The sequence below is a fragment of the Argentina silus genome (assembly GCF_951799395.1).
Source record: "Argentina silus genome assembly, contig: scaffold_209, whole genome shotgun sequence".
NCBI classification, from domain to species: Eukaryota; Metazoa; Chordata; class Actinopteri; order Argentiniformes; family Argentinidae; genus Argentina; species Argentina silus.
In genome coordinates, this window is record NW_028152862.1 from 11,602 (window position 1) to 32,618 (window position 21,017).

At 42.2% G+C, this 21,017-nt stretch overlaps 1 protein-coding gene across 1 annotated transcript; it reads left to right on the forward strand.

The window, feature by feature from the left end:
* The first annotated feature begins 2,692 nt into the window (after positions 1 to 2,692).
* On the forward strand, positions 2,693 to 20,805 carry LOC310824571 (aldehyde oxidase 1-like). The gene is made up of 35 exons (XM_083697835.1): positions 2,693 to 2,818; positions 2,915 to 2,972; positions 3,933 to 4,029; positions 4,298 to 4,406; positions 4,531 to 4,657; positions 4,820 to 4,881; positions 5,486 to 5,560; positions 5,764 to 5,844; positions 6,049 to 6,193; positions 6,336 to 6,428; positions 6,929 to 7,080; positions 8,391 to 8,484; positions 8,580 to 8,689; positions 9,137 to 9,321; positions 9,545 to 9,707; positions 9,920 to 10,009; positions 10,113 to 10,282; positions 10,515 to 10,641; positions 12,100 to 12,222; positions 12,792 to 12,888; positions 12,999 to 13,123; positions 13,420 to 13,553; positions 13,809 to 13,896; positions 14,241 to 14,327; positions 15,326 to 15,517; positions 15,621 to 15,848; positions 16,015 to 16,110; positions 16,222 to 16,350; positions 16,455 to 16,529; positions 16,680 to 16,732; positions 16,935 to 17,049; positions 18,846 to 18,911; positions 19,022 to 19,210; positions 19,864 to 20,031; positions 20,224 to 20,805. Exons 1-35 carry the CDS (start codon positions 2,765 to 2,767, stop codon positions 20,272 to 20,274), a joined length of 4,008 nt encoding a protein of 1,335 aa, XP_083553961.1. The 5' UTR covers positions 2,693 to 2,764; the 3' UTR covers positions 20,275 to 20,805.
* The last annotated feature ends 212 nt before the right edge of the window (positions 20,806 to 21,017 follow it).

The following is a 21,017-nucleotide window of genomic DNA, read 5'->3' on the forward strand; positions in this document are numbered from 1 at the left end:
TGCAAGTTGAATCTCGCAAACTGGCTCCCTTGTGGGTCCCTTCCCTGTCTCCAAGGTAATCAACCCAGTAGCTGTGCGACTCCGACTCCTGGGACTACCTGGGATGTCAGGTGCCGTCCCTAGAGGGGGGGGTACTGTAACGTCTCGCCCTGCTCCTTAGTTATGTTTGTCTGTGTTTTATGTTATTCATTTATTGTTTCCTGTCTATTTTTGTGTTCCTCACCTTGTCTCTCGTTTCAGACACTTCACCACCTGCCCTTGTGTGTTTCCCGCCTGTGTGATTGTCTACCCTGCCCTGATTGGCTTCACCTGTTCCTCATCCTTCCCTGTGTATTTAGTCTGTGTGTTTCCCTGTCTCTGTGCCAGTTCGTCTTTGTACCTTTGTGTCATACGGCCCAGCATTTCCTAGTGATAAGTATTCCTGGTTTTTGATCTCCGAGTGTGTTTCTGACTTTGCGTTTTGCCTACCCCTTTTCGGATTATCTGCCTGCCTTTTTGAACTGCCTACCTGTGTACCAAACCCTGCTTTGCCTACCCCCTTCCTGGATTATCTGTCTACCCATTGACTGCCTACCTGTGTACCGAACCTTTTTGAAATTAAAGACTATTCTATTGGATTTAAGCTTTTGTCTCCAAGTCGTGTATTTGAGTCCTCTGCCTAAATACAACAGTCATTACAGGCCATGTTGGGTCGTCTTATGTTCATCTGGTGCAGCTTTTCATCAAATGAGTGAAGCCACAGAAAAAATCAGCTATTTATGCAGTTTTTAGGCATACGTCATTATGTGTGCACTTACATGTTGTCACCCTGAACTGACCACCTGATCTGCGGTGTTACCATCAGTCATAAATACATCAGATTTCATGTTTAGCTTTTCCACTACAAATGCTTTATCAAAGGGGTATTATTTCACCCAAAGGGCAATTTTACGATTATATTGTCACAACGTGGGAAAGCAGGCAGTGGTAATGAACAACCTTGAACAAGTGGTAATGAAGTGTAACTGTAATTATCACTCATCCAAAGCATGCTATGTGCTCTGTGTACGCCTATTGTGCTCAACCACTGCAATCATTAGGTGCCAAAATGTCACGTCTGTAGGCTATAACTTATTCACTGCAATTTTTTCTCTTCAGATAGCTTTCCTTTATGAAATATAGCCTATTTTGTCATCAGGTGAGTGTTTGTGACAGAGCATCTCGTCTAATCTCGTGTAGATGTAGGCTACTGTAGCTGTATGTTTTAATAACTAATTAATGGAAACCATAGCTTTAGAATACAGCCAACAAATGTATTCATTTATTCATTTTGGATTGAGGCATGTAAGCTGGATCTAGACAACAAATGATGAGATGTGAGATATGGACACATCAACACCACTTTTGAAGTCTGAAAACATTACATTCACTGATTTCAGAGTGAGCTACAGTATGTTAACACCTACCCATTTTGTATGTTTGTATTAGTATTGACATTCCTGGCCAATAGAATCTTGCAGCAATGGCCTGCTGGATTCTGTGAACCCCACAGTGAGCTGGAACAGAGCTGCTGTGAAATTCTGCAAATATGGTATTGGCCTCTGCTGCAGTTTAGACAACCTTCGCCAAGTGAGGTTGATGTTTTAGACCGTGCACATTTGTAGAACAGTTCCTCATCTAGTGAAATTAAATTCAGACACAATCATATCGGACACTTTTAAATCATTTTCAAAAGGTCGCTACATTTATCTAATTGTGCACTAGTGAATAGTGGTATTAGACTTAGCCTTGTACTCATAGGTACTTGCTCTTCTCTTCAGCAAATTTCACTTGGCGGTTCATGCCTTCTGTTTAAGGTTCATAATGTCCCTATGCATGTCAGGGTCCATGATTATTCAGTTCACTATTGACCCCAACACTGCTGAGTCTGTTTCTTTTCCATTTTATAAACCTCTGAATGAACGTGTCAAAGGTGTTAGATGTTTCCCTTTAAACTGCTGAGCAGTGCAGAAACAATTCCTAGCCCCTAGCAAAGGCACCTGTGTAGGTCTGAAATGAATTGGAAAAGTATAACCAATCTGACTTGTCCTCTCTGGTAGCAAAGTGTAGACACATAGTGCTTAAACATATCCAATTTGTTGTATATATTTATATTCAAGTAGAGTGTATGGGGTGTGGACCATCCATTGACCTTGTTAATTATGGGTTGTAGTGTATATAACTTTTAGAATCATTTGGGGTTAGAAATGTGAGATGCTTAATCCATGATGAAGCGGAATATGTACTCTATAAAATGTAGTTCTAGTTGGGAAATGGTGTTCCCAGTCATAAAAAGCTCACACGTTAACTAATTGAACTAATTAAACCAAGCTTAAACAATAGTGAAACGCATAAGATACGCGTCTTTCCAGAGTCCAACGACACCAACACCTAAACGAAAGAGTACCGTTATAACCCCCTTAACACCGTTTTCAGGGTGTTGCACCAAGAACGAGACCAGATGCGCTATACAGCTATAGCTCAACCATAGGACGATGAAGAATCCCCATTCTGGAACCGGGTTTCTGTGGCTGTAGCACGCACACAAACAATTCGAAGTGCATGGTTTATATTGAATAATAATTAACTGTTTGGGGGTGTTGCTGACCAATGAAACTCAAGGTTAAAAAAGTATAATCCGCGAAAATCATCTTCCGGATTCCTTTCCTGTCATCAAGGGGGCGGGTGAGGACACTGGGAGAGTTTAAACTCCTAAACATTGGACTGGACTGCAGATATTAGAACGATGTCTCAGAGGAAAGTAACGGACTGTTTGTGTTTCTATGTCAACGGGAATAAGGTAAATACCTCTGTTTTACACATCGTAGCAACATAATGTTCTGCTACCAATTAGACAAATATAATCTTTACACACGCAATCTTTATTGTGAAACAGGTTACTGAAAGTCATGCCGACCCAGAGACGATGTTGTTGTCTTACCTCAGAGAGAGGTGTATCCTTGCTGAAAGATAAATAGTAATACAGTAGGCTTAATAGTAATACACTAAGTCCAGTATGATTATTTCCTTTTGCAGTAGGCTATTTGAATGATGATCCCTCACCCATATAGTCGCACCCATATACTCGATTACTTATTAACTTTATGTTATTACATTTGAACTAGGCCTAGCCTATAGTGCGACCAGTGTTAGCAACAGCAGACATACATATAGGCCGTGTTTGAGAGGAGACATGTTGAGCAGTTGGCGAACAGCGAGGATCTGTCCGACTGCTTGAGATGTAGGAGTCGTTAGATCGAGGCTCACCCAGTTTTAGGAGTGAGGCACTGTGGAGAACCTCAGTCACTTCTCACAGACTGCATGAAGCAAGCGCCTTCATTGTGGGAGGCACTTTTCATGACCAGTCCTGAATGTTTTCTTGACAAATGTGTCAAGTATGAATCATGAAAAGCCCAATATGGTAGGATATACTGTAAATTATTATGGAATGTCAGAGATCTATTGATATGTTCAGTTGATGGTTGTGTTATGTGGTCATTATTCAAACATAATTCATTGGATGTTTTTTTTGAGGATTTCAATAGTCATCATGTTGTCAAGCCTTGCATTCAGAATATTGCTTCAACATATTATATTGTCCAACTTGAGACTTGACAGGTGACCTGCCCCGACAGTGGGTCGACAGTGTTACTGTAATGTGATACATTGGCTTTATTCAAGTGGGTATTTTCTGGGGCAAGTGAGTTGTGAGTTTGAGGTGTGATAATTGTGTTAAAGCCTTTTTTCCAAGTACAGTGTCAGTGGGTGTGACCTGTGTTTCTGTGAGTTTATTATTTCTTGGAAAAGATGGCTATCTCTGTTCACGTTAGACTACATAATGTTCTGGCTTCAGAGAAAGATGTGATACAGTGTGTACAATAGCAGCAGTGTTTCCTTGACCCTGTGTGACCCAGTGAGGCTGACTGGGACCAAGTATGGATGTGGGGGAGGAGGGTGTGGTGCCTGCACTGTCATGGTGTCCCGCTACCAACCTGACACCAAAACCATTGTGTATCCTTTCATCATTCAACATGGTTCATTTTTAACACATTTTCAGTGTGTTTACTGTCTTGCTGTTAATGACTTTTTGTAATCCTAAAGCCATAGAAAAATAGCCCCTTTTTACACACACAAAACCTTTTTAAAATGATGCAAAAGAAATTGCAGTCTTACAGAATCCAATGTGCCTGGAACAGGGTTAGGTCCGTACATAACTGTACATACTCGTGACAGGCAGTAATAAATAGTCAGTGAGTGACAGTTTACCTTCACCTAATAGCCATTACTCTGCCAACGCCTGCTTGCTGCCAGTCTGTCAGCTCCAGGGTGCAGCCGTGACCACTGTAGAGGGCATCGGCAACACCAAGACCAGAATCCACCCAGTACAGGTACAGTACAGAGCCTCTAAGGACATTGATGCTTATGATACAGTACATGTGTCCTGCAACTCGTTACTGGATTGGTATCAATGTGCTGTACTGTAACTGTTCTAGTGAACGTGTGTGTTTGCAGGAGCGTATAGCCAAGGCCCATGGCTCTCAGTGTGGGTTCTGTACGCCAGGCATGGTGATGTCCATGTACACTTTGCTGAGGAACAAGCCCCAGCCCACGATGGAGGACATCACAGAGGCTCTTGGAGGTACTTCACTGCGTGCACACACACGCACGCACACACAGACACACACACACACACACACACACACACACACACACACACACACACACACACACACACACACACACAAAGATGTACTGTAAGCACAATTGCACATCTCTCTGGGTTTCTGTGGTTGTTTTTCAGGCAATTTGTGTCGGTGCACAGGATATCGTCCAATAGTTGATGGCTGCAAAACATTCTGTCAGGTATAAACTACAACCTCAATCCTAGAGTTGATCAGGAATCCTGTACTGTCACCATTATGACATACATGTATCCATAATCCTGTTTGAGGTGTCAATACAAGGCCCATCCTAACAGGATTAACTGGAGAAGGGTATGATGTCCAGGGTTGTGGCTTCCAGATCAGTGATGGAGAAATGTATTTATGTGCCTGTTGATAACACTACTCTGTTGACATGATCACTGGAAGCATGACCTAGTCTTTCAAAGCACCCTTTGGTCTGAAATACATCTTCTGTCCTGATTTATATTATGTATTATATATTATTTATTTAACTATACATGTATTAATTAGGTGCTAAGATGTACCAGTATTTTCAGCGGCAGTAGAAGCAGTACAGAATCACTGGAACTTGTTGAATGCACATCCAAAAAAAATATTAAGTTATATAACAAAGACCTCAATGAGATTTCAGTTCCTGATAGTGACCTTTGATAATGTCGGAATCAAGGGTTCCAATACATGAGACTGAATCACATGACACATTGTGATGTAATTGCGTTCTTATTGTGTGCATTGTATTTGCACTGTAAATGATGAAATTATGTATTGCAATCCACCCGAAGGAATCAAACTGTTGTCAAACCGGTAATGGTGGTTGTTGCCAGAACGGAGATGGGCCTCCTGAGAGATCAGAGAACGTGAGTGACCATATCCCTCTCTTTGTACTCTATTCATTATTAATATGTTAGCAGGAGCCCTTCAAGAATTTCTCATCAGGGTTTTGTTTGACCAGATCAGTAATGATGTTTATAAAGTTTCTACTTCACGCTATGAGCTCAGCTGAGCTCGAGTTGAAATGCATTTAATCACATTTTCCAACCGTCTTGACTCTGTTTTCTAGGGGCATCCACAGCTGTTTGACAAGGAAGACCTCCCCCCACTCGACCCTACCCAGGAGCTGATCTTTCCTCCGGAACTGATTGTATGGCGCCAGGGCTAGTCATGTGAAGCAGTGCTTTAGTGATCAGATGGAGAATCATAAGAATTAACTTGGGTCACTGTAACAGACTTATATTCATCATATTAATGTACTATTCATATAAAGCGACTGGAAGTTAGCTTTTATAATGAACCATTTATGACACAAGATAATAACATAGTCTGTTTCCCATCCCATTCTGGCCAGATGATGGCGGAGACCGAGATCCAGAGCACACAGACGTTCCGTGGGGAGAGGATCACCTGGGTGTCCCCCGTGTCTCTGGAGGAGTTGGTTGAACTGAAGACCAGACACCCTCAAGCCCCCCTAGTCATGGGGAACACCAACATTGGTTTGGGAAATAATTAACTCACTTATTGATAAAGAATATTAGTCTGAGGTCTGTCCAGTACAATACTTGTCTCCATTAAACAGTTTCTGTAAAACAAACAAAGAGTTACTTTTAACAGCAGCCTTGGTGATTTGTTTTCTAGGTCCAGACATCAAGTTCAAAAAGGTTCTTCATCCCTTCATAATATCGCCCACCAGAGTTGTGGAGCTGTGTGAGGTTACTAAGACCCCAGAGGGTGAGTGTCCTCTCCTGCCTGCTAATACACTTTCTCGGTCATCTCAACCAGCACTGAGAGACTGATTTAAACCTTCCACTCGTAAGTGGAGGTCTGCGCACCCCCCTGAAAAAGTGTCTGTCTGACAATCTCTACGCAGATTTCCATTGTTTTGGATCATAGATGCGTGCAGATGTCCAAATAGGTAGATAGCTAGCTAGATTTGCTGGGTATTGGAAAGAAAGTGAGAGTCTAATTATGGAGTTTGGTTGGATGAATTGCTAGATGAAAGAAAGATAGATACATTCTTAGAAAAAAGGGTTCTAAAAGGGTTCTTCATTTGTCTTTATTTTAAGAGTGTAGATAGATGAGAGAGAGAGAGAGAGAGAGAGAGAGACAAGTTTGATAAACAGTTTGGCGGTCCATGTGTTTGTGTAGTTGTGTGTTGATGTTTGGTGTGTGTTGATGTTGATGTGTGTTGTGTAGGTGTGTGTTGACGTGTGTTGATGTGTGTTGTGTAGGTGTGTGCATCGGGGCAGGCTGCAGTCTGACTGTGGTTAGAGGCGTGTTGGAGAGGCTGGTCCAGGAGCTGGTCCAGGAGAAGACGGAGGTGTTCACAGCCCTCCTACAGCAGCTGGGGAACCTGGGAGGGCAGCAGATCCGCAACGTGGCTGTGAGTAGGATCGGAGCTTCAGTCATTTACTAACAGCTCTGTAGAGTTGACTGTCCAAATCCCCCTACACTAGTGCTTCAGGGGTTCTTTATTAGACCAGACATGGACAATGAGTGTGCTTGCGAAGCAACACACTGTTATTGGTCATACTTAAATGACTTATTAGGGGTTTGACAGGTCTGCTAGAGCACGTGGGTGAAATCCACATGGGTGAGACAAGCGTGAGGGATGATAGACTCCTGTTGTATGTTACCTATTACACCAGAGCAGCCTTCTCTGTTTTTTTTCTCTGATCCACACACGTAAACCCCATACAAAGTGCTTGAAATGCTAGGCTTTTTGGACGCTTAAAACGTATTCACTCAGCTTCATAGTTTGTTAAGGTAATAGAAACATTGATATTAGCAGTACGGTAGGTCAGTGTTTAAAACGTTCATGGTTGAGCGGTGGTTGAGCGGAGGTACCGCGACAGCCAACGGGCATTTTGCACACATTTAATTTGAGGTTTTTCACCTCGCCAGGAATTCTTATGGAGGGACTTGTTGTGAAACAGTATCTCATCTGCGTCTTCACTTGCCCAATCTGTTAGCTGACATTAATTGTATGTTTTTATTTAATTTGTATAATTGTAATACATTTTTTGAATTCTGAATTAACAATAATGGCAGCCTGGATGAATTACGTGAGGAGTAGCCTATGAGTTGTTGTTTCAATTTGAAAAAGAACAATGGAAAAGAACATTACATTATGTCCTTGGATAAACCTTCATTTAGAACAGATCATGTCCTCATGAAAACTTGATACATTTATGTCAGACATGGAATATATGTGGCAGTGTTTCCCCTACCATTGAGCAGGGTGGGCAGAATAATAACTAATTGTGATATAGTGTTTCTTTGTTGATTCTGCACATTTCAGCAGTAGGTTATATGGACACAGTGTGCTCACAACGCAAAGAGCGCAATATGTGTCATGATTTTTTATTATGATTTTTTTTATACGTGTCATGATTAAATCTATAGAAACACCAAACTAACTTCATAATGTTCAGAAAAGTCAAAATGAAGAACCCTTAAGAAATAGTTTTGATACCGTTCGTATTGTACAACTCAGAATGTTTAATGGTCACCAAAAGCTTATTGATCTTACTTAGAATGATCTCACTATGTAAACGTCTTCCACTACCATACTGTTAGCCAGCTGAGCAAGCACACAGAGTGTCTACTGAAACTTCCCTTAATTGTCATGTTATTTCCTGTGTTTCTAGTGTTTGTGTGTGTGTTTGTATGTGTTTGTGTTTCTCCCCCCAGACCATAGGGGGCAACATTGTCAGTGCCTATCCAAATTCAGACTTGAATCCTGTCCTAGCCGCCGGCAACTGCAAACTAAATGTGATTTCAAAGGGTGAGTTATCAGTAGTCTATGTCTTGATTCATTTTGTGTCTATGAATCTGACTGAAGTAGTGCTTTGATACATTTGCTCCTTATCGGTATACCAGGTGGAAGACAAGAGATCCCACTGAATAAAGATTTCTTTATGGGCTTTGGAAAAACAGCTTTAAAACCAGATGAGATTGTCCTATCTGTTTTCATCCCAATATCCAGAAGGGTAAGAAGCCACTTAAAAAGGGAGATTCTCTTATGCTTGCCATGTCTGGTTGAGATGGGAATACACAATATGTTAACTTAGAAACAATTCAGCACTTGTATTGGTATTGTATTGGTCCTCTGTGGCTCAGTTGGTAGAGCATGGCGCTAACAACGCTTAGGTTGTGAGTTTGATTCCCACTGGGACCATATATACTGAAATGTATGCACTCACTGCAATGTAAGTCGCTTTGGATAAAAGCGTCAGCTTAATGGCATATATAGTATTGTGAAAGTACTTGGAAATGCCTTATATTGATGCCAGCCCAAGTGAAATGCGGCCTACAGAGTAAGGCTATAGCCCTGACTTGTATACCATACTATTGTAATTTCTTGAATCATATGTATTGATGATAACCCACCAGGCTGTTTCCCTGGTTATGATTAAGATTCCATTTTTATGCGACAGGGGGAGTTCATGCGGGCCTTCCGTCAGGCTCCTCGTAAGGAGAACGCGCTGGCCACCGTGACCTCTGGGATGAGGGTCATGTTCAACGAGGGCTCCAGCCACGTACAGGAGCTCAGTATCTACTACGGGGGCGTCGGGCCATGCACTGTCAGTGCCACCAAAACATGTGCAGCCCTCATCGGAAGGTACTGGAAGGTGTGGAAGGTCTCTCCCAGCTAGGAGTGGGAGAATTTAGTTCTTCCGGTGTGGAAGGTCTCTCCCAGCTAGGAGTGGGAGAATTTAGTTCAACGTGTGTTTTAAGAAGAGTTTGTTACAGGGGAACACCAACATTGAAGACTGTAAAAGAGTGATCAGGGAGTTATGTTGTCTTGAATGGTAATGGTACCTTCCCTGCCCCCCCCCATTGAGGCCTTGGGATGAGCAGACCCTGAGTGAGGCATACACACTCCTGCTGGATGAGCTAGCCCTCCCTCCCGATGCCCCTGGGGGAAAAGTGGAGTTCCGTAGGTCCCTGACTCTCAGCTTCCTCTTCAAGTTCAACCTGCAGATGCAGCAGAAGCTCAGAGAGACGGTATGACAGTGTGTTTTAGTCCCTCTGCCTTTTATCTCAAATGTGGGCTAATGATGACACTATCTGGATAGTTTCACGTTTTAAAGTGTGATTGTCATACTGTATAGTGGACTGGGATACAGGGGAGTGTAAGGCAGTACAAGAACATTCTTACTACAGTAGCAGCAGGATATGACACAAGCATGACACTGGTTCTGCTTGTCCTTTTACAGCATGTGATCACGGAGGACCTGCCTAAAGAGATGAGGAGCGCTATACTCCCACTCCCTAACCAGCTGCAGCCCAGCATGCAGGAATTCCAGGTCTGAAAAACGTCATTCTGTCCGTCTCGTGTGACAAGTTGAGGTATGTGTATTTGTGGTATGTATGATTGGTGAGTGTGTACATTAACTGTGTCTGGTTCAGCATGTGGCGGAGGGCCAGAGCGGTCAGGACCCTGTGGGCCGTCCCATCATGCATCGCTCAGCCGTCAGCCAGGCTACAGGGGAAGCCGTCTACTGTGATGACATCCCCAAGACGGAGGGAGAGCTGTTCCTGGTCCTGGTCACCAGCACCAGACCACATGCCAAGATCATGTAAGACCCACGCAATGTTTTTAAAGGGACTATTTTCATCATACTGTCCCTCTAAGCTTCCTCCATAAGCACCATTCACCGTTTGTGTATTCTGTCCTATTATACATACTTTTTGTACTCATTCACTCACTGTTATGCTTAGGTTGGTAAGCATGAACTCAGTGCACTTGCCCATTACGGGAGATGTATTGGTGATCCAAGTATAGGGCTCCTGTTACTGTACCCCTAACAGAGACATTGATGTGAGTGAGGCTCTCCGACTCCCTGGTATGGTGGAGGTCATTACATCTAAGGACATCCCAGGAAAGAAGTTCCGGACCTTCACAGGCATAGACGAGGAACTGCTGGCTGAGGATCAGGTACTACTTTTTGTGTTGTGTTTTTTCACCATTACCTTGTACAGTGTGTTGTCAGAGGTATCTCCATGGGCATTTTATATTGTGTCACAGTTGTGCAATAGTCAAAAACTAACCAAACTGATGTTGTACAACAGTTGTGAGAGTATTGCTTTTTAACATTTATTTGATGGTTGTTGGTTATTTGATGGTTGTTGGTTAGTCACATGTTGGTTGGAATTAACAGTTTATTAGACGTTGTTATGTGATGGTTATTTTTCAATGTTGAATTAAGGTTTTCATTTGATGCTCATGATCTAATGTTGCTACATGATTGCATATGGATTGAAAAATAATGTTTTCTAAACATTGACGGTCAGCATCAAACCACCTCACAGTAATAACAATAATAGTTTTTAAAATGTTGCCTATTTAAGTAAATGCAATGTTAACAGTCTAATGTTGATGTAACATGAACTTCCTAACCAAATGGATACAATTTTGATCTGTTATAGTTCCCCCCCCCCCCCTGTATTTCACTTATCTGAGCAATAATTTATTTTTTCAAAAATAGATTATGCACCTCCATTAGGCTCACAAATGGTAAGAAGTTAGAAAAATGAACATGATACAGTACATAGCCTATATCAACAATGAGATGATGGTACTACTGTAGACACTCCATGCACATGAGGTTAAAAACCGGTTGAAAGGTTGAAGTTGAAAACGATATTACAGCCAATCAGAGGGCTTGATATTACAGCCAATCAGAGATCTGTATTTAACAGCCAATTAGAGGACTGTATTTAACAACCAATCAGAGGGCTATATTTAACAGCCAATCATTGGGCTTGATATTACAGATATTATTAAAAGGAATTTCATTATTATTCCAGCCCTTGGACTTCAAAATACCCTATCAGGTTTTTCAGAAAACAGAAAACCTGTATTTATGTAAATAGGCAACATTTTAAAAGCTATTATGTTCAACTGTGAGATGGTCTAATACTGACTGTCATCTGCCTATGTTAAAAAAACGTTCATTTTCAACCCATGATAAAAATGTAGCAACATTGGATGATGACCATCAAATGACAACCATAAACCAACATGGTATGATGGTATTACTACATTCTACTGGGCAAAGTTTGGTTTTAACGTTGTCCCACAGTTATTTTCCATTGTCTCATTGTATGGTTGGCACAAGACAGTGAATCAACATCCTTTTCCATACGTTTATACAATATTTGGATTTAGAGATCGCTGCACCATACCATTTTCCGTCATGACCGATATAGGATAAAACCAAAAAACAATATTAATACAACATTGTTTTTTCTAAAATTCAGTTGGATGGATGTCAGTTTTTCCTGACTGGGTGTTAAACTCCGCTACAGGTGCACAAATGTTAATGCCACGTTTGTTCTAGTTAATGTCAGGCATCTGAGTCCACATCAGTTGTATCCCACCTCTGTTCCCCAGGTGTCGTGTGTGGGACAGATTGTGTGTGCAGTGGTTGCTGACACAAAGCCACATGCTAAGCGAGGTGCAGCGGCTGTGAAGATTACCTACGAGGACCTGCCAGGCCCAATCTTCACTGTGGAGGTCAGTCGAGCAACACTTCACACGCTACACCTCCCATGACACACGCTACACCTCCCATGACACACGCTACACCTCCCATGACACACGCTACACCTCCCATGACACACACTACACCTTCCATGACACACACTACACCTTCCATGACACGCTACACCTCCCATGACACTACATCTCCCATGACACGCTACACCTCCCATGACACACGCTACACCTCCCATGACACTACACCTCCCATGACGCACTACACCTCCCATGACACTACACCTCCCATGACACTACATCTCCCATGACACACATTACACCACCCATGACACACACTACATCTCCCATGACACACACTACACCTCCCATGACACGCTACACCTCCCATGACGCTACATCTCCCATGACACTACATCTCCCATGACACACACTGTCTTCCTTTTATTTAGACATACAGTACAGTAGGTGTCAGGTCATGTCACTCTGAATAAACGGATGCCTTCAGTAGCTTGAATCAAGATAACTCTAGTATTCTCTAGTCTATTCTTCCATTTGTACCTGTTTGTCCTTCTGTTTCATGGTGGTAGGAGGCCATCGAGAAAAAGTCCTTTTTTGAGCCTCAGCGAGAGATCGAGAGGGGCAACGTGACGGCGGCCTTTGAAACGGTTGATCAAGTTTATCAAGGTGGGGGTATGGGTGTCTCTCTGTTATCCCCTGTCTGTTATGTCTTCTTTAGTGTTGTGTTTGTAACTGTTACGTCCGTGTGCTGAACCCTCTTGGCTCCTGTCTCTCAGGTGAGGTCAGGCTCGGTGGCCAGGAGCATTTCTACATGGAGACACAGAGCATGCTGATTGTGCCCTCAGGAGAAGAGAGGGAGCTCAACGTGTACATCTCCTGTCAACACCCAACATACACCCAGGTGAACTCTCTCCCTCCTCCGTCTCCAGGATCAGGAACATAACCAGGGTTTCACTGTTAGACCGGAAGTCATTATTTACATGCTGTAACTCAGTTGGTAGAGCATGGCGCTAACAACGGTTAGGTTGTGGGTTTGATTCCCGCTGGGACCATATATACTGAAATGTATGCACTCACTGCAATGTAAGTCACTTTGGATAAAAGCGTCAGCTAAATGGCATATATATATACATGCCTCCTGTACAGTAACAGCCTAAATCAGCTGTTCCCGAACATGTGTGATCGGCCTTGCTTTAGGAATCCATAGCGGAGACGCTTGACATACCGTCGAACAGGGTGTCGTGTCATGTGAAAAGGATTGGCGGTGCTTTCGGTGGGAAACTTACCAAAACGACAATCATAGCCTGCATCGCCTCTGTGGCCGCGTGGAAGTAAGTCCTGACAGGGTTACGGAGGACGGGTACCCCTTAACATAGAACCACAGAGCACCTCTCGTTAATCATCTACTCTTGATCATCATTGAATGATCACATTTCCCAGGTTTTAAGGTTTTATGTAACACGGCTTGTACTTAGCAACTAGATCTTATGATCTATGACAGATCTCAACTCAAATAAATACTTTTGAATCTAAACCCATTGGTGTTCATCTGAAGCCTAATAGACAGTTTCCCGGTCTCTTCCCAGGACTGGCCAAACAGTGCGCTGTATTCTAGAGAGAGGAGAGGACATGCTGATCACAGGGGCTCGCCACCCTGTCCTGGGCAGATACAAGGTACTCTCCTCAGTTAGCTTTACAGAGATGACACAGTAGATATACAGTGCCCTGCAAAAATAATGGGACAGTGAAGCATTTTTTTTTCATCTTTTGGCTCTCTACTGCAAAGGTTTGGATTTTAAATCAGCTTTTATTTTATGGTATTTGTGTACATATTGGTTTCACCATTCAGAAATGACAACACTTTTTATGCATTGTGCCCCTTCAGCTTCGTAGTATGATAATGTAATAGAAACATTGATACCATTGACATTGTGCTGTCACTTGTTTTGTCTGTATCTATAGGATGGTATTATGTAATGTTTTGATAGATCATTTGATTTGACTGTTGATGTTCCCAGGTTGGCTATATGAATGATGGAAGAATAACCGCTGCTGATATACATTATTATACCAACGCTGGAAACACTGCGGATGAGTCACTGCTGGTGAGGTTTTTGAATGCTAATGATGATAATGATAACATTCAATCTTTACTACCATGTCATCGAAGTTAAAGGGACACTTCACCAATGGTGAAAGGGGCAGCCAAGCCAACTCCCAATTTTTCTGATTTTAGCTGCACACTATCTCTAGGTAACAAACTGCTATGTGATATTATTTCTTGTCAAAATCGTCACAGTTTGTAAACTGCCTACATTTATCCAGAAAACAGACCATGCAGAATGGCTGGGCCAATATAATAATAGTGTCACTGAATATTCAGCATGAACATAACGTTACCGAACACACGATAGGCTACCGCAGTAACAACTACTGCTGGACTTAACCACCCAAAACAAATAGGCTAGCTATAACATTACCTCTAGCTCCTAGTGAACAAAATGCTTGCTCGCTTTCTACAGCACCTAGCTAATCTTAGCTAGATAGGAACTGCAATTTGCAAAAAAGTCATGCTTCTCTCCTCAAACCGACCATTGATTTGGATTGCTAACTATCAATTTCCATGAACCCTACCTTTGATGCAATCTCCTGCTGAACCACCAATCTATTTCGATTGCTTATTTTTGAATACACAGAAAGCAATTCCAATTGTTGATATGTGCCTGACTAATCCCTGGAGTGGAAACATTCCATGTCAACATTCCATTACATTCATGCATTCCAGTAACTAGTTAAACAGAGCCACAGATTCAGACTCAGGACAGATCCTTTCATCCAGATAAAGCTCAGCAGACACAGTATTAATATCGATTTTTCATACTTTGGTGATGCTAATTTCATTTTTTTTTTTTTACCCCCAATGACTTCATAGTACTTAGGAGGCAATTTGCTTCGGAGCTGATCTCTAATCTTTTTGATAAGAGAATGTATAAAATCATCACTGGAGATAATGAATGAGGTTTAAAAAAAGAAAATGGTGTCCCTTTAATGTCACCTGCCTCTAATGGCAGACCCATTTAATGCGGTATGTCTCCCTCTGCAGGTCATTGAGAAGATTCTTCTTCACATGGATAACGCCTACAACATTCCCAACCTGCGAGGTCGATCTACAGCATGTAGGACCAACCTGCCCTCCAACACCGCCTTCAGGGGCTTCGGCGTGCCCCAGAGCATCATGGTAGTAGAGAGCATGATCAACGACGTGGCCATGACGATGGGTCGCGCTGCTGCAGAGGTCAAGGAGGGAACCAGGACAAGTATTGATGAATACTGTCGCTGCACCAATGATGCCACAGATTATTCATAGTTTGTCTCTGTATTTTCTCTTCTCTGACCAGATACGTGAGATGAACATGTACAAGGGGATTTCCCGCACTCATTACAAGTTTGAGTTTGATTCTGAGAACCTCCTACGATGCTGGGATGAATGCAAGGAGAAGTCAGACTACCACAATCGGTACAAGTCCATTGCCGAGCTTAACCAGCAGAACCGCTGGAAAAAGAGAGGCATGGCCATCATCCCCATCAAGTATGGTGTTGCATTTGCAGAAGGCTTCCTGAACCAGGTTAGCTTTAACCAGTGCTGTCAAAGCAGCATTTTAAATCAAATATAGTGTTTATTTATGTATTTATTTATGTGGGGTATCCACATATTGAACATCACTACAAGGGGATCAATTATGGCGTGTGTGTGTGTGTGTGTGTGTGTGTGTGTGTGTGTGTGTGTGTAAGGCTGCTGCTCTAGTGCACATCTACAAGGATGGCTCTGTTCTTGTCAGTCATGGAGGAACAGAGATGGGACAGGGAATCCACACTAAAATGCAGCAGGTACACTCTTAGTTTGTTTGGCAAGGTTTCAGTGAATGAATGATGACAGCCCCTTCAGATGCGCTATTTTTTGCTGTCCCACATCTTTTCACTACCATATTTTGCCACCAGGTGGCGAGCAGAGAGCTGCACATCCCCACCTCCCTCATTCATATCACAGAGACCAACACCAGCATTGTACCCAACACCTGCCCCTCAGCTGCCTCCTATGGCACAGACGCCAACGGCATGGCAGTGAAGGTACTATTGGGGGGTCTCTCCAGCACCTGAGCCTTTACAGTACATGTCACTGGGTTGGTAGATTTTCATGCTTAGTGTTGTGTGTGATTTGTCTCATCTCTTAGGCTGCCTGTGAAACTCTGTACCAGCGACTGGAGCCCATCATGAAAACTAACCCTACAGGCACATGGCAGAGCTGGGTATGTTCCATTCATGACCACATGTCAGCACATTAAGGCTATAGGATCATGAACAAGGTCAAAACAGGGAAAGGTCTTCTCAGAGATTAAACTGTAGATCTCCCAAGATGGCCCTCATTGCCCTATTTGTGTTTTTAATTTTGAATGTAGGTCAACTCAGCCTTCTTTCAGAAGGTCAGTCTATCAGCGACTGGATACTACAGGTACTGGATCCTACAGGCTACTACAACACAATGTTTGTCTGTGTGAAATATCACGGCTGCAGCTTAAACTAAGTGTTAGCACTGTCGGCCTATATGCATTAAAAAAATGGGTCTTCTGTTTTGCAAAATACTCATCACATCAAAATGCTCGATAGCTGCAATATCCTAAAAAACACTAAGCATATGCTGATGTATTTTGTAGGGGTCATGACTTGAATATGGACTGGAAGAAGCAGCAAGGCCAGCCCTATGCCTATTTTACCTATGGAGCATGCTGCTGTGAGGTGGAACTGGACTGTCTGACTGGAGACTACAGGGTAAGTTACACACCTCCATTAGCTTGATCTCCACATCCGTGAGACGAGCGTGAGACGATAGAGTTGTCGACAATCCTTTTCACGCAGTAACTGCCTGAAGTCTGCGACCCATTGACCCCACCAGACGCTGGGCATCTTCTCTGGTGATGCTCTGCCAGGCCTGCAGCCATCTTAAGTTGTTGTTTTTAAGGTCTTTTTAGACATCAACAGCTCTCTTATGCCTGCACAAACGATGTGACGGAACATACCTGACTAACCAGAAGAGCCTGACAAGCCCCAGTAATTGTCCCATTATTTTTGGTGCCCTGAAATAGGGAAATATGTATAAAAAGTGTTGTGGTTTCTAAATGGTAAAACCAATATGAACACAAATACCATCAAATAAAAGCTGAGAATCTCTACTTTAACCGCGTAGTGATTGTTTGATCAAATCCGAGCCAAAAGAAGAAAAAATGCTTCACTGTCCCATTACTTGCGCAGGGCACACTGTCTTCACTCAGCTTCTTAGCATGATAATGTAATACAAACATTGATATTAGCAGTACATGCATACAATAATAAAAAAAAAACTAGCTGAGAAACCGAAATACAGTCCTTTATATTTGGAGGTAAAGGATACGCCCCAACTCGGAAGATATTCATTTTACATTTACATTTTTGACATTTAGATGTCATCAATTCAGATTTGACAGGGTACTCAACATAAAACATTAAGTTCAATGTCAGATATTGATGAATTTGAAGTTCCATGCAGAAACAGACTGGGAAGGGTATTTATTCTGCATCCACCTGAGCAACTGTTTCTGGTGTAACAGGTTCAAGTACTGTGCTGACAGGTACTTCACGGATTGCACATGCTGCATCCCGGTGTAGCTTATTGGCTCAATTGCAACCAATATTGGGAATGGGATGACCATGTGCTGGTCTCTTGTTAAATCAGATACAGGTAAGAAAGAGATTATCCGATTGCAACCAAGATTCCCCCTGCGGCTAGAGAACAAGACGTATCAATTAGTAGACACCTGGGGCTCATTTTCTTATTACACCATCCCAATTTCTCCCAAACATTTGCAAGCGACATGCCCCCTCCAAATCGGCCTTCTTTAAATCTGCTTTTTGACCAGACTAAGGTGCCTTTCAATGTTTGTGAAAATTGGCTGCCCTATTTGTCATTCAATGAAAACTGACAATTCAAGATTATTGTGATATTGATTTACATTTTCCGTTGTCATTTTTTCAGTCATTGAAAATAAAAACAATATTTAAAAGTTTTGCTCTACAATTTCAATTCACTTATTATTAACAACATTGAAAGAGAACCCGTCATTCTTCGTGGGCCGTGACTTTGGCCGACCTCATTGCGGTGAATTTATGGCCTTGCAGGGCAATAGCCTACGTTATATCACGTAGCTGTATTTTTTTTTATCATGACTGAGTTCATCATCATGTATTTTTGTATATTCTAATCATTTCATGTGATAGCCTACTGATTGTGACAATCATAGCATATGTCTCAAGAATAAGATGTAGCTGTCATAGTTTAGCCAATTTAATTTCACATCTGGGACGGAGTACACCAGAGCAAATTACTAAATATGCATTCCTACCTGCAATCATTTTACAATAATGTGAAGCCTATTTGATCAACGTTCATGAACTTCATTCAACTTTGTGGTTTCTGATAGGTTGATAATTCAGATGGGTGGGGGAGAAAACCTCAGGCATGACCCACCCATCATATCTGCATACCAACTTTGTCTATAACACAACTGATGTTGATGTCCTTCCATGTCTAGACTCTGCAGACAGACATTGTCATGGACATTGGCAGAAGTATAAACCCCTCCATTGACATTGGTCAGGTAAAACATGATGGACTTCAGAACGCATTTGACACATTTGATTTTGCATGATGCTTATGAAATGTTGATAAGAGTGTGTGTGTGTGTTTGTGTTTATTTGTTTGTTTCAGATTGAGGGTGCATTTATCCAGGGCTTGGGTCTGTACACCATGGAGGAGCTGAAGTTCTCTCCCTCTGGGATGCTGTACACGCGAGGTCCTTCTCAGTATAAGATTCCTGCCGTCTGTGACCTGCCCCTCAGGTTCAACATCTACCTGCTGCCAGACAGTCACAACGCCCATGCCATCTACTCCTCAAAGGTTGGATTGATTTTCTTTATATATTATTTGTTTGCTAATTTGTCTCCTTAAACATCTCTCTGTTAGAGTAGTCTTTTAAAGTATGTATATATAGTCTTTTGGGGTTTTTAACCCCAACATTTTGGATGGGGCCACTGTCAAAAAACGGTCAGATGCATGCCAGTGGAACCACAGTCAAACAAAACACATCACCCGTCATGAACGCAGTTGGATATAGCCTACATCAAGACATAGCCTAGTAGCAGTATATATTTTAAGATTAAGATTAATATGTTGAACTCGCAATCATGCAGCTTCTATTTCCAACATGTTAGCTTTCTTTCTTTCTTTTGCTATGACCACTTGCTTATATGACTACTTTTGCCAGTCCAGTTTGCATGCAGCAGACCCCACGGGAAAGCAAAAGTAAAGATGTGGCAGACAACTGTCTTTCTCTGGCTGCAGCACCTTTTTCAACCACTAGGGAACACGGGGCCCACTCAACAGAGAGGCCTACTTTGAGCATGCGCACAACCATTTTCCCCACTCATGGTGTTTCATTGACAGAGAGGGGCCGAACAGGACTGGCCCCACTACCATAGAAAACAGTGACGACAAAACGTCACTGTGTAGAGTATCCAGTGAAGAGTGGTGTTCTGTGGTTCCTTCTGCAGGGCATCGGAGAGCCTGTCCTGTTCTTGGGCAGTTCTGTGTTCTTTGCCATGAAAGACGCAGTGGCAGCAGCACGGGCAGAGGCTGGCCTGACCGGCCCATTCACTCTCGACAGCCCTGCCACCCCAGAGAGGGCCTGTCTGGCCTGTGCCACCCCTTTCTCTCAGAGGGTAGGTAGGGACAGATCAGTCACCAGCGCAATACAGGCCATCCATTCACCACCCAAGTGTTCAACTTTTCTCAACTTTCAACGTTTTCTGATGGTACATAATGATGAGTATTATGTAGTGTGTGTAGATGACCACCAATATGGATTTATTAGTTGTTAATGAAGTTTAGTAACATATTGTCTCCTTTTGCAGATTCCTGCCAGCAATCCAGGATCATTCCAACCATGGGCTTTGAATATTTGAAAAGAGGAATTGACATTTCTTTGATTTTTCATGTAATAGTCATACAGAATGATACGGTCAATCACCGTTTAAAATGTGTACTAAGTTAGTAGTTGTGAAGACGTGTGAAAGCCTTGAACATCCTTCTGTGGTAGAAATGACTGATAGTGCCGCCATTTGTGTTCCTTCAATGTAACAAAATAATCACAAAAATAAACATGAGAGAGAGAATGGTTTATGATTGCAGAGCCTTGCTTAATCAGCTGGCTAGATGAATTCATTGCACAAATGGCAGAATATCTCCTCCTATATTTGGCCAAACAGACTTTATTAGCAGATCAGGTCATGAATTACAGGGACATAAAGAGTGTAAATTGCTTGAATATCAAGTTATCTTAACAGGGACCAACTTGTGTTTTTCAAATATCCTTATCTATTCTCATACTGTTTGTTGCAGTCATCATGTATTCTCTCATATGTGCAGCATGTGACAGCGCAGAGAAGCGGGGAGAAATTTGACATGAATAAGTTTGAGTCGGCTTTGATAATGCAACCTGAATAAATAAATATAAATAAACTTTGATTTGATTCTATGGATTACAGAATAAAGTAAGGAATTTTCATGGAAGGTTTAACTGATACATCTATAGGGGAATATACAGTATGTGTATATTTTCGTCCTCTTGTAAGTCAAATATGATTTGGATGAAAAAATGATGACTAGATATTGACAAAATAACTTTTTTATGTTAACAACAGTTCTA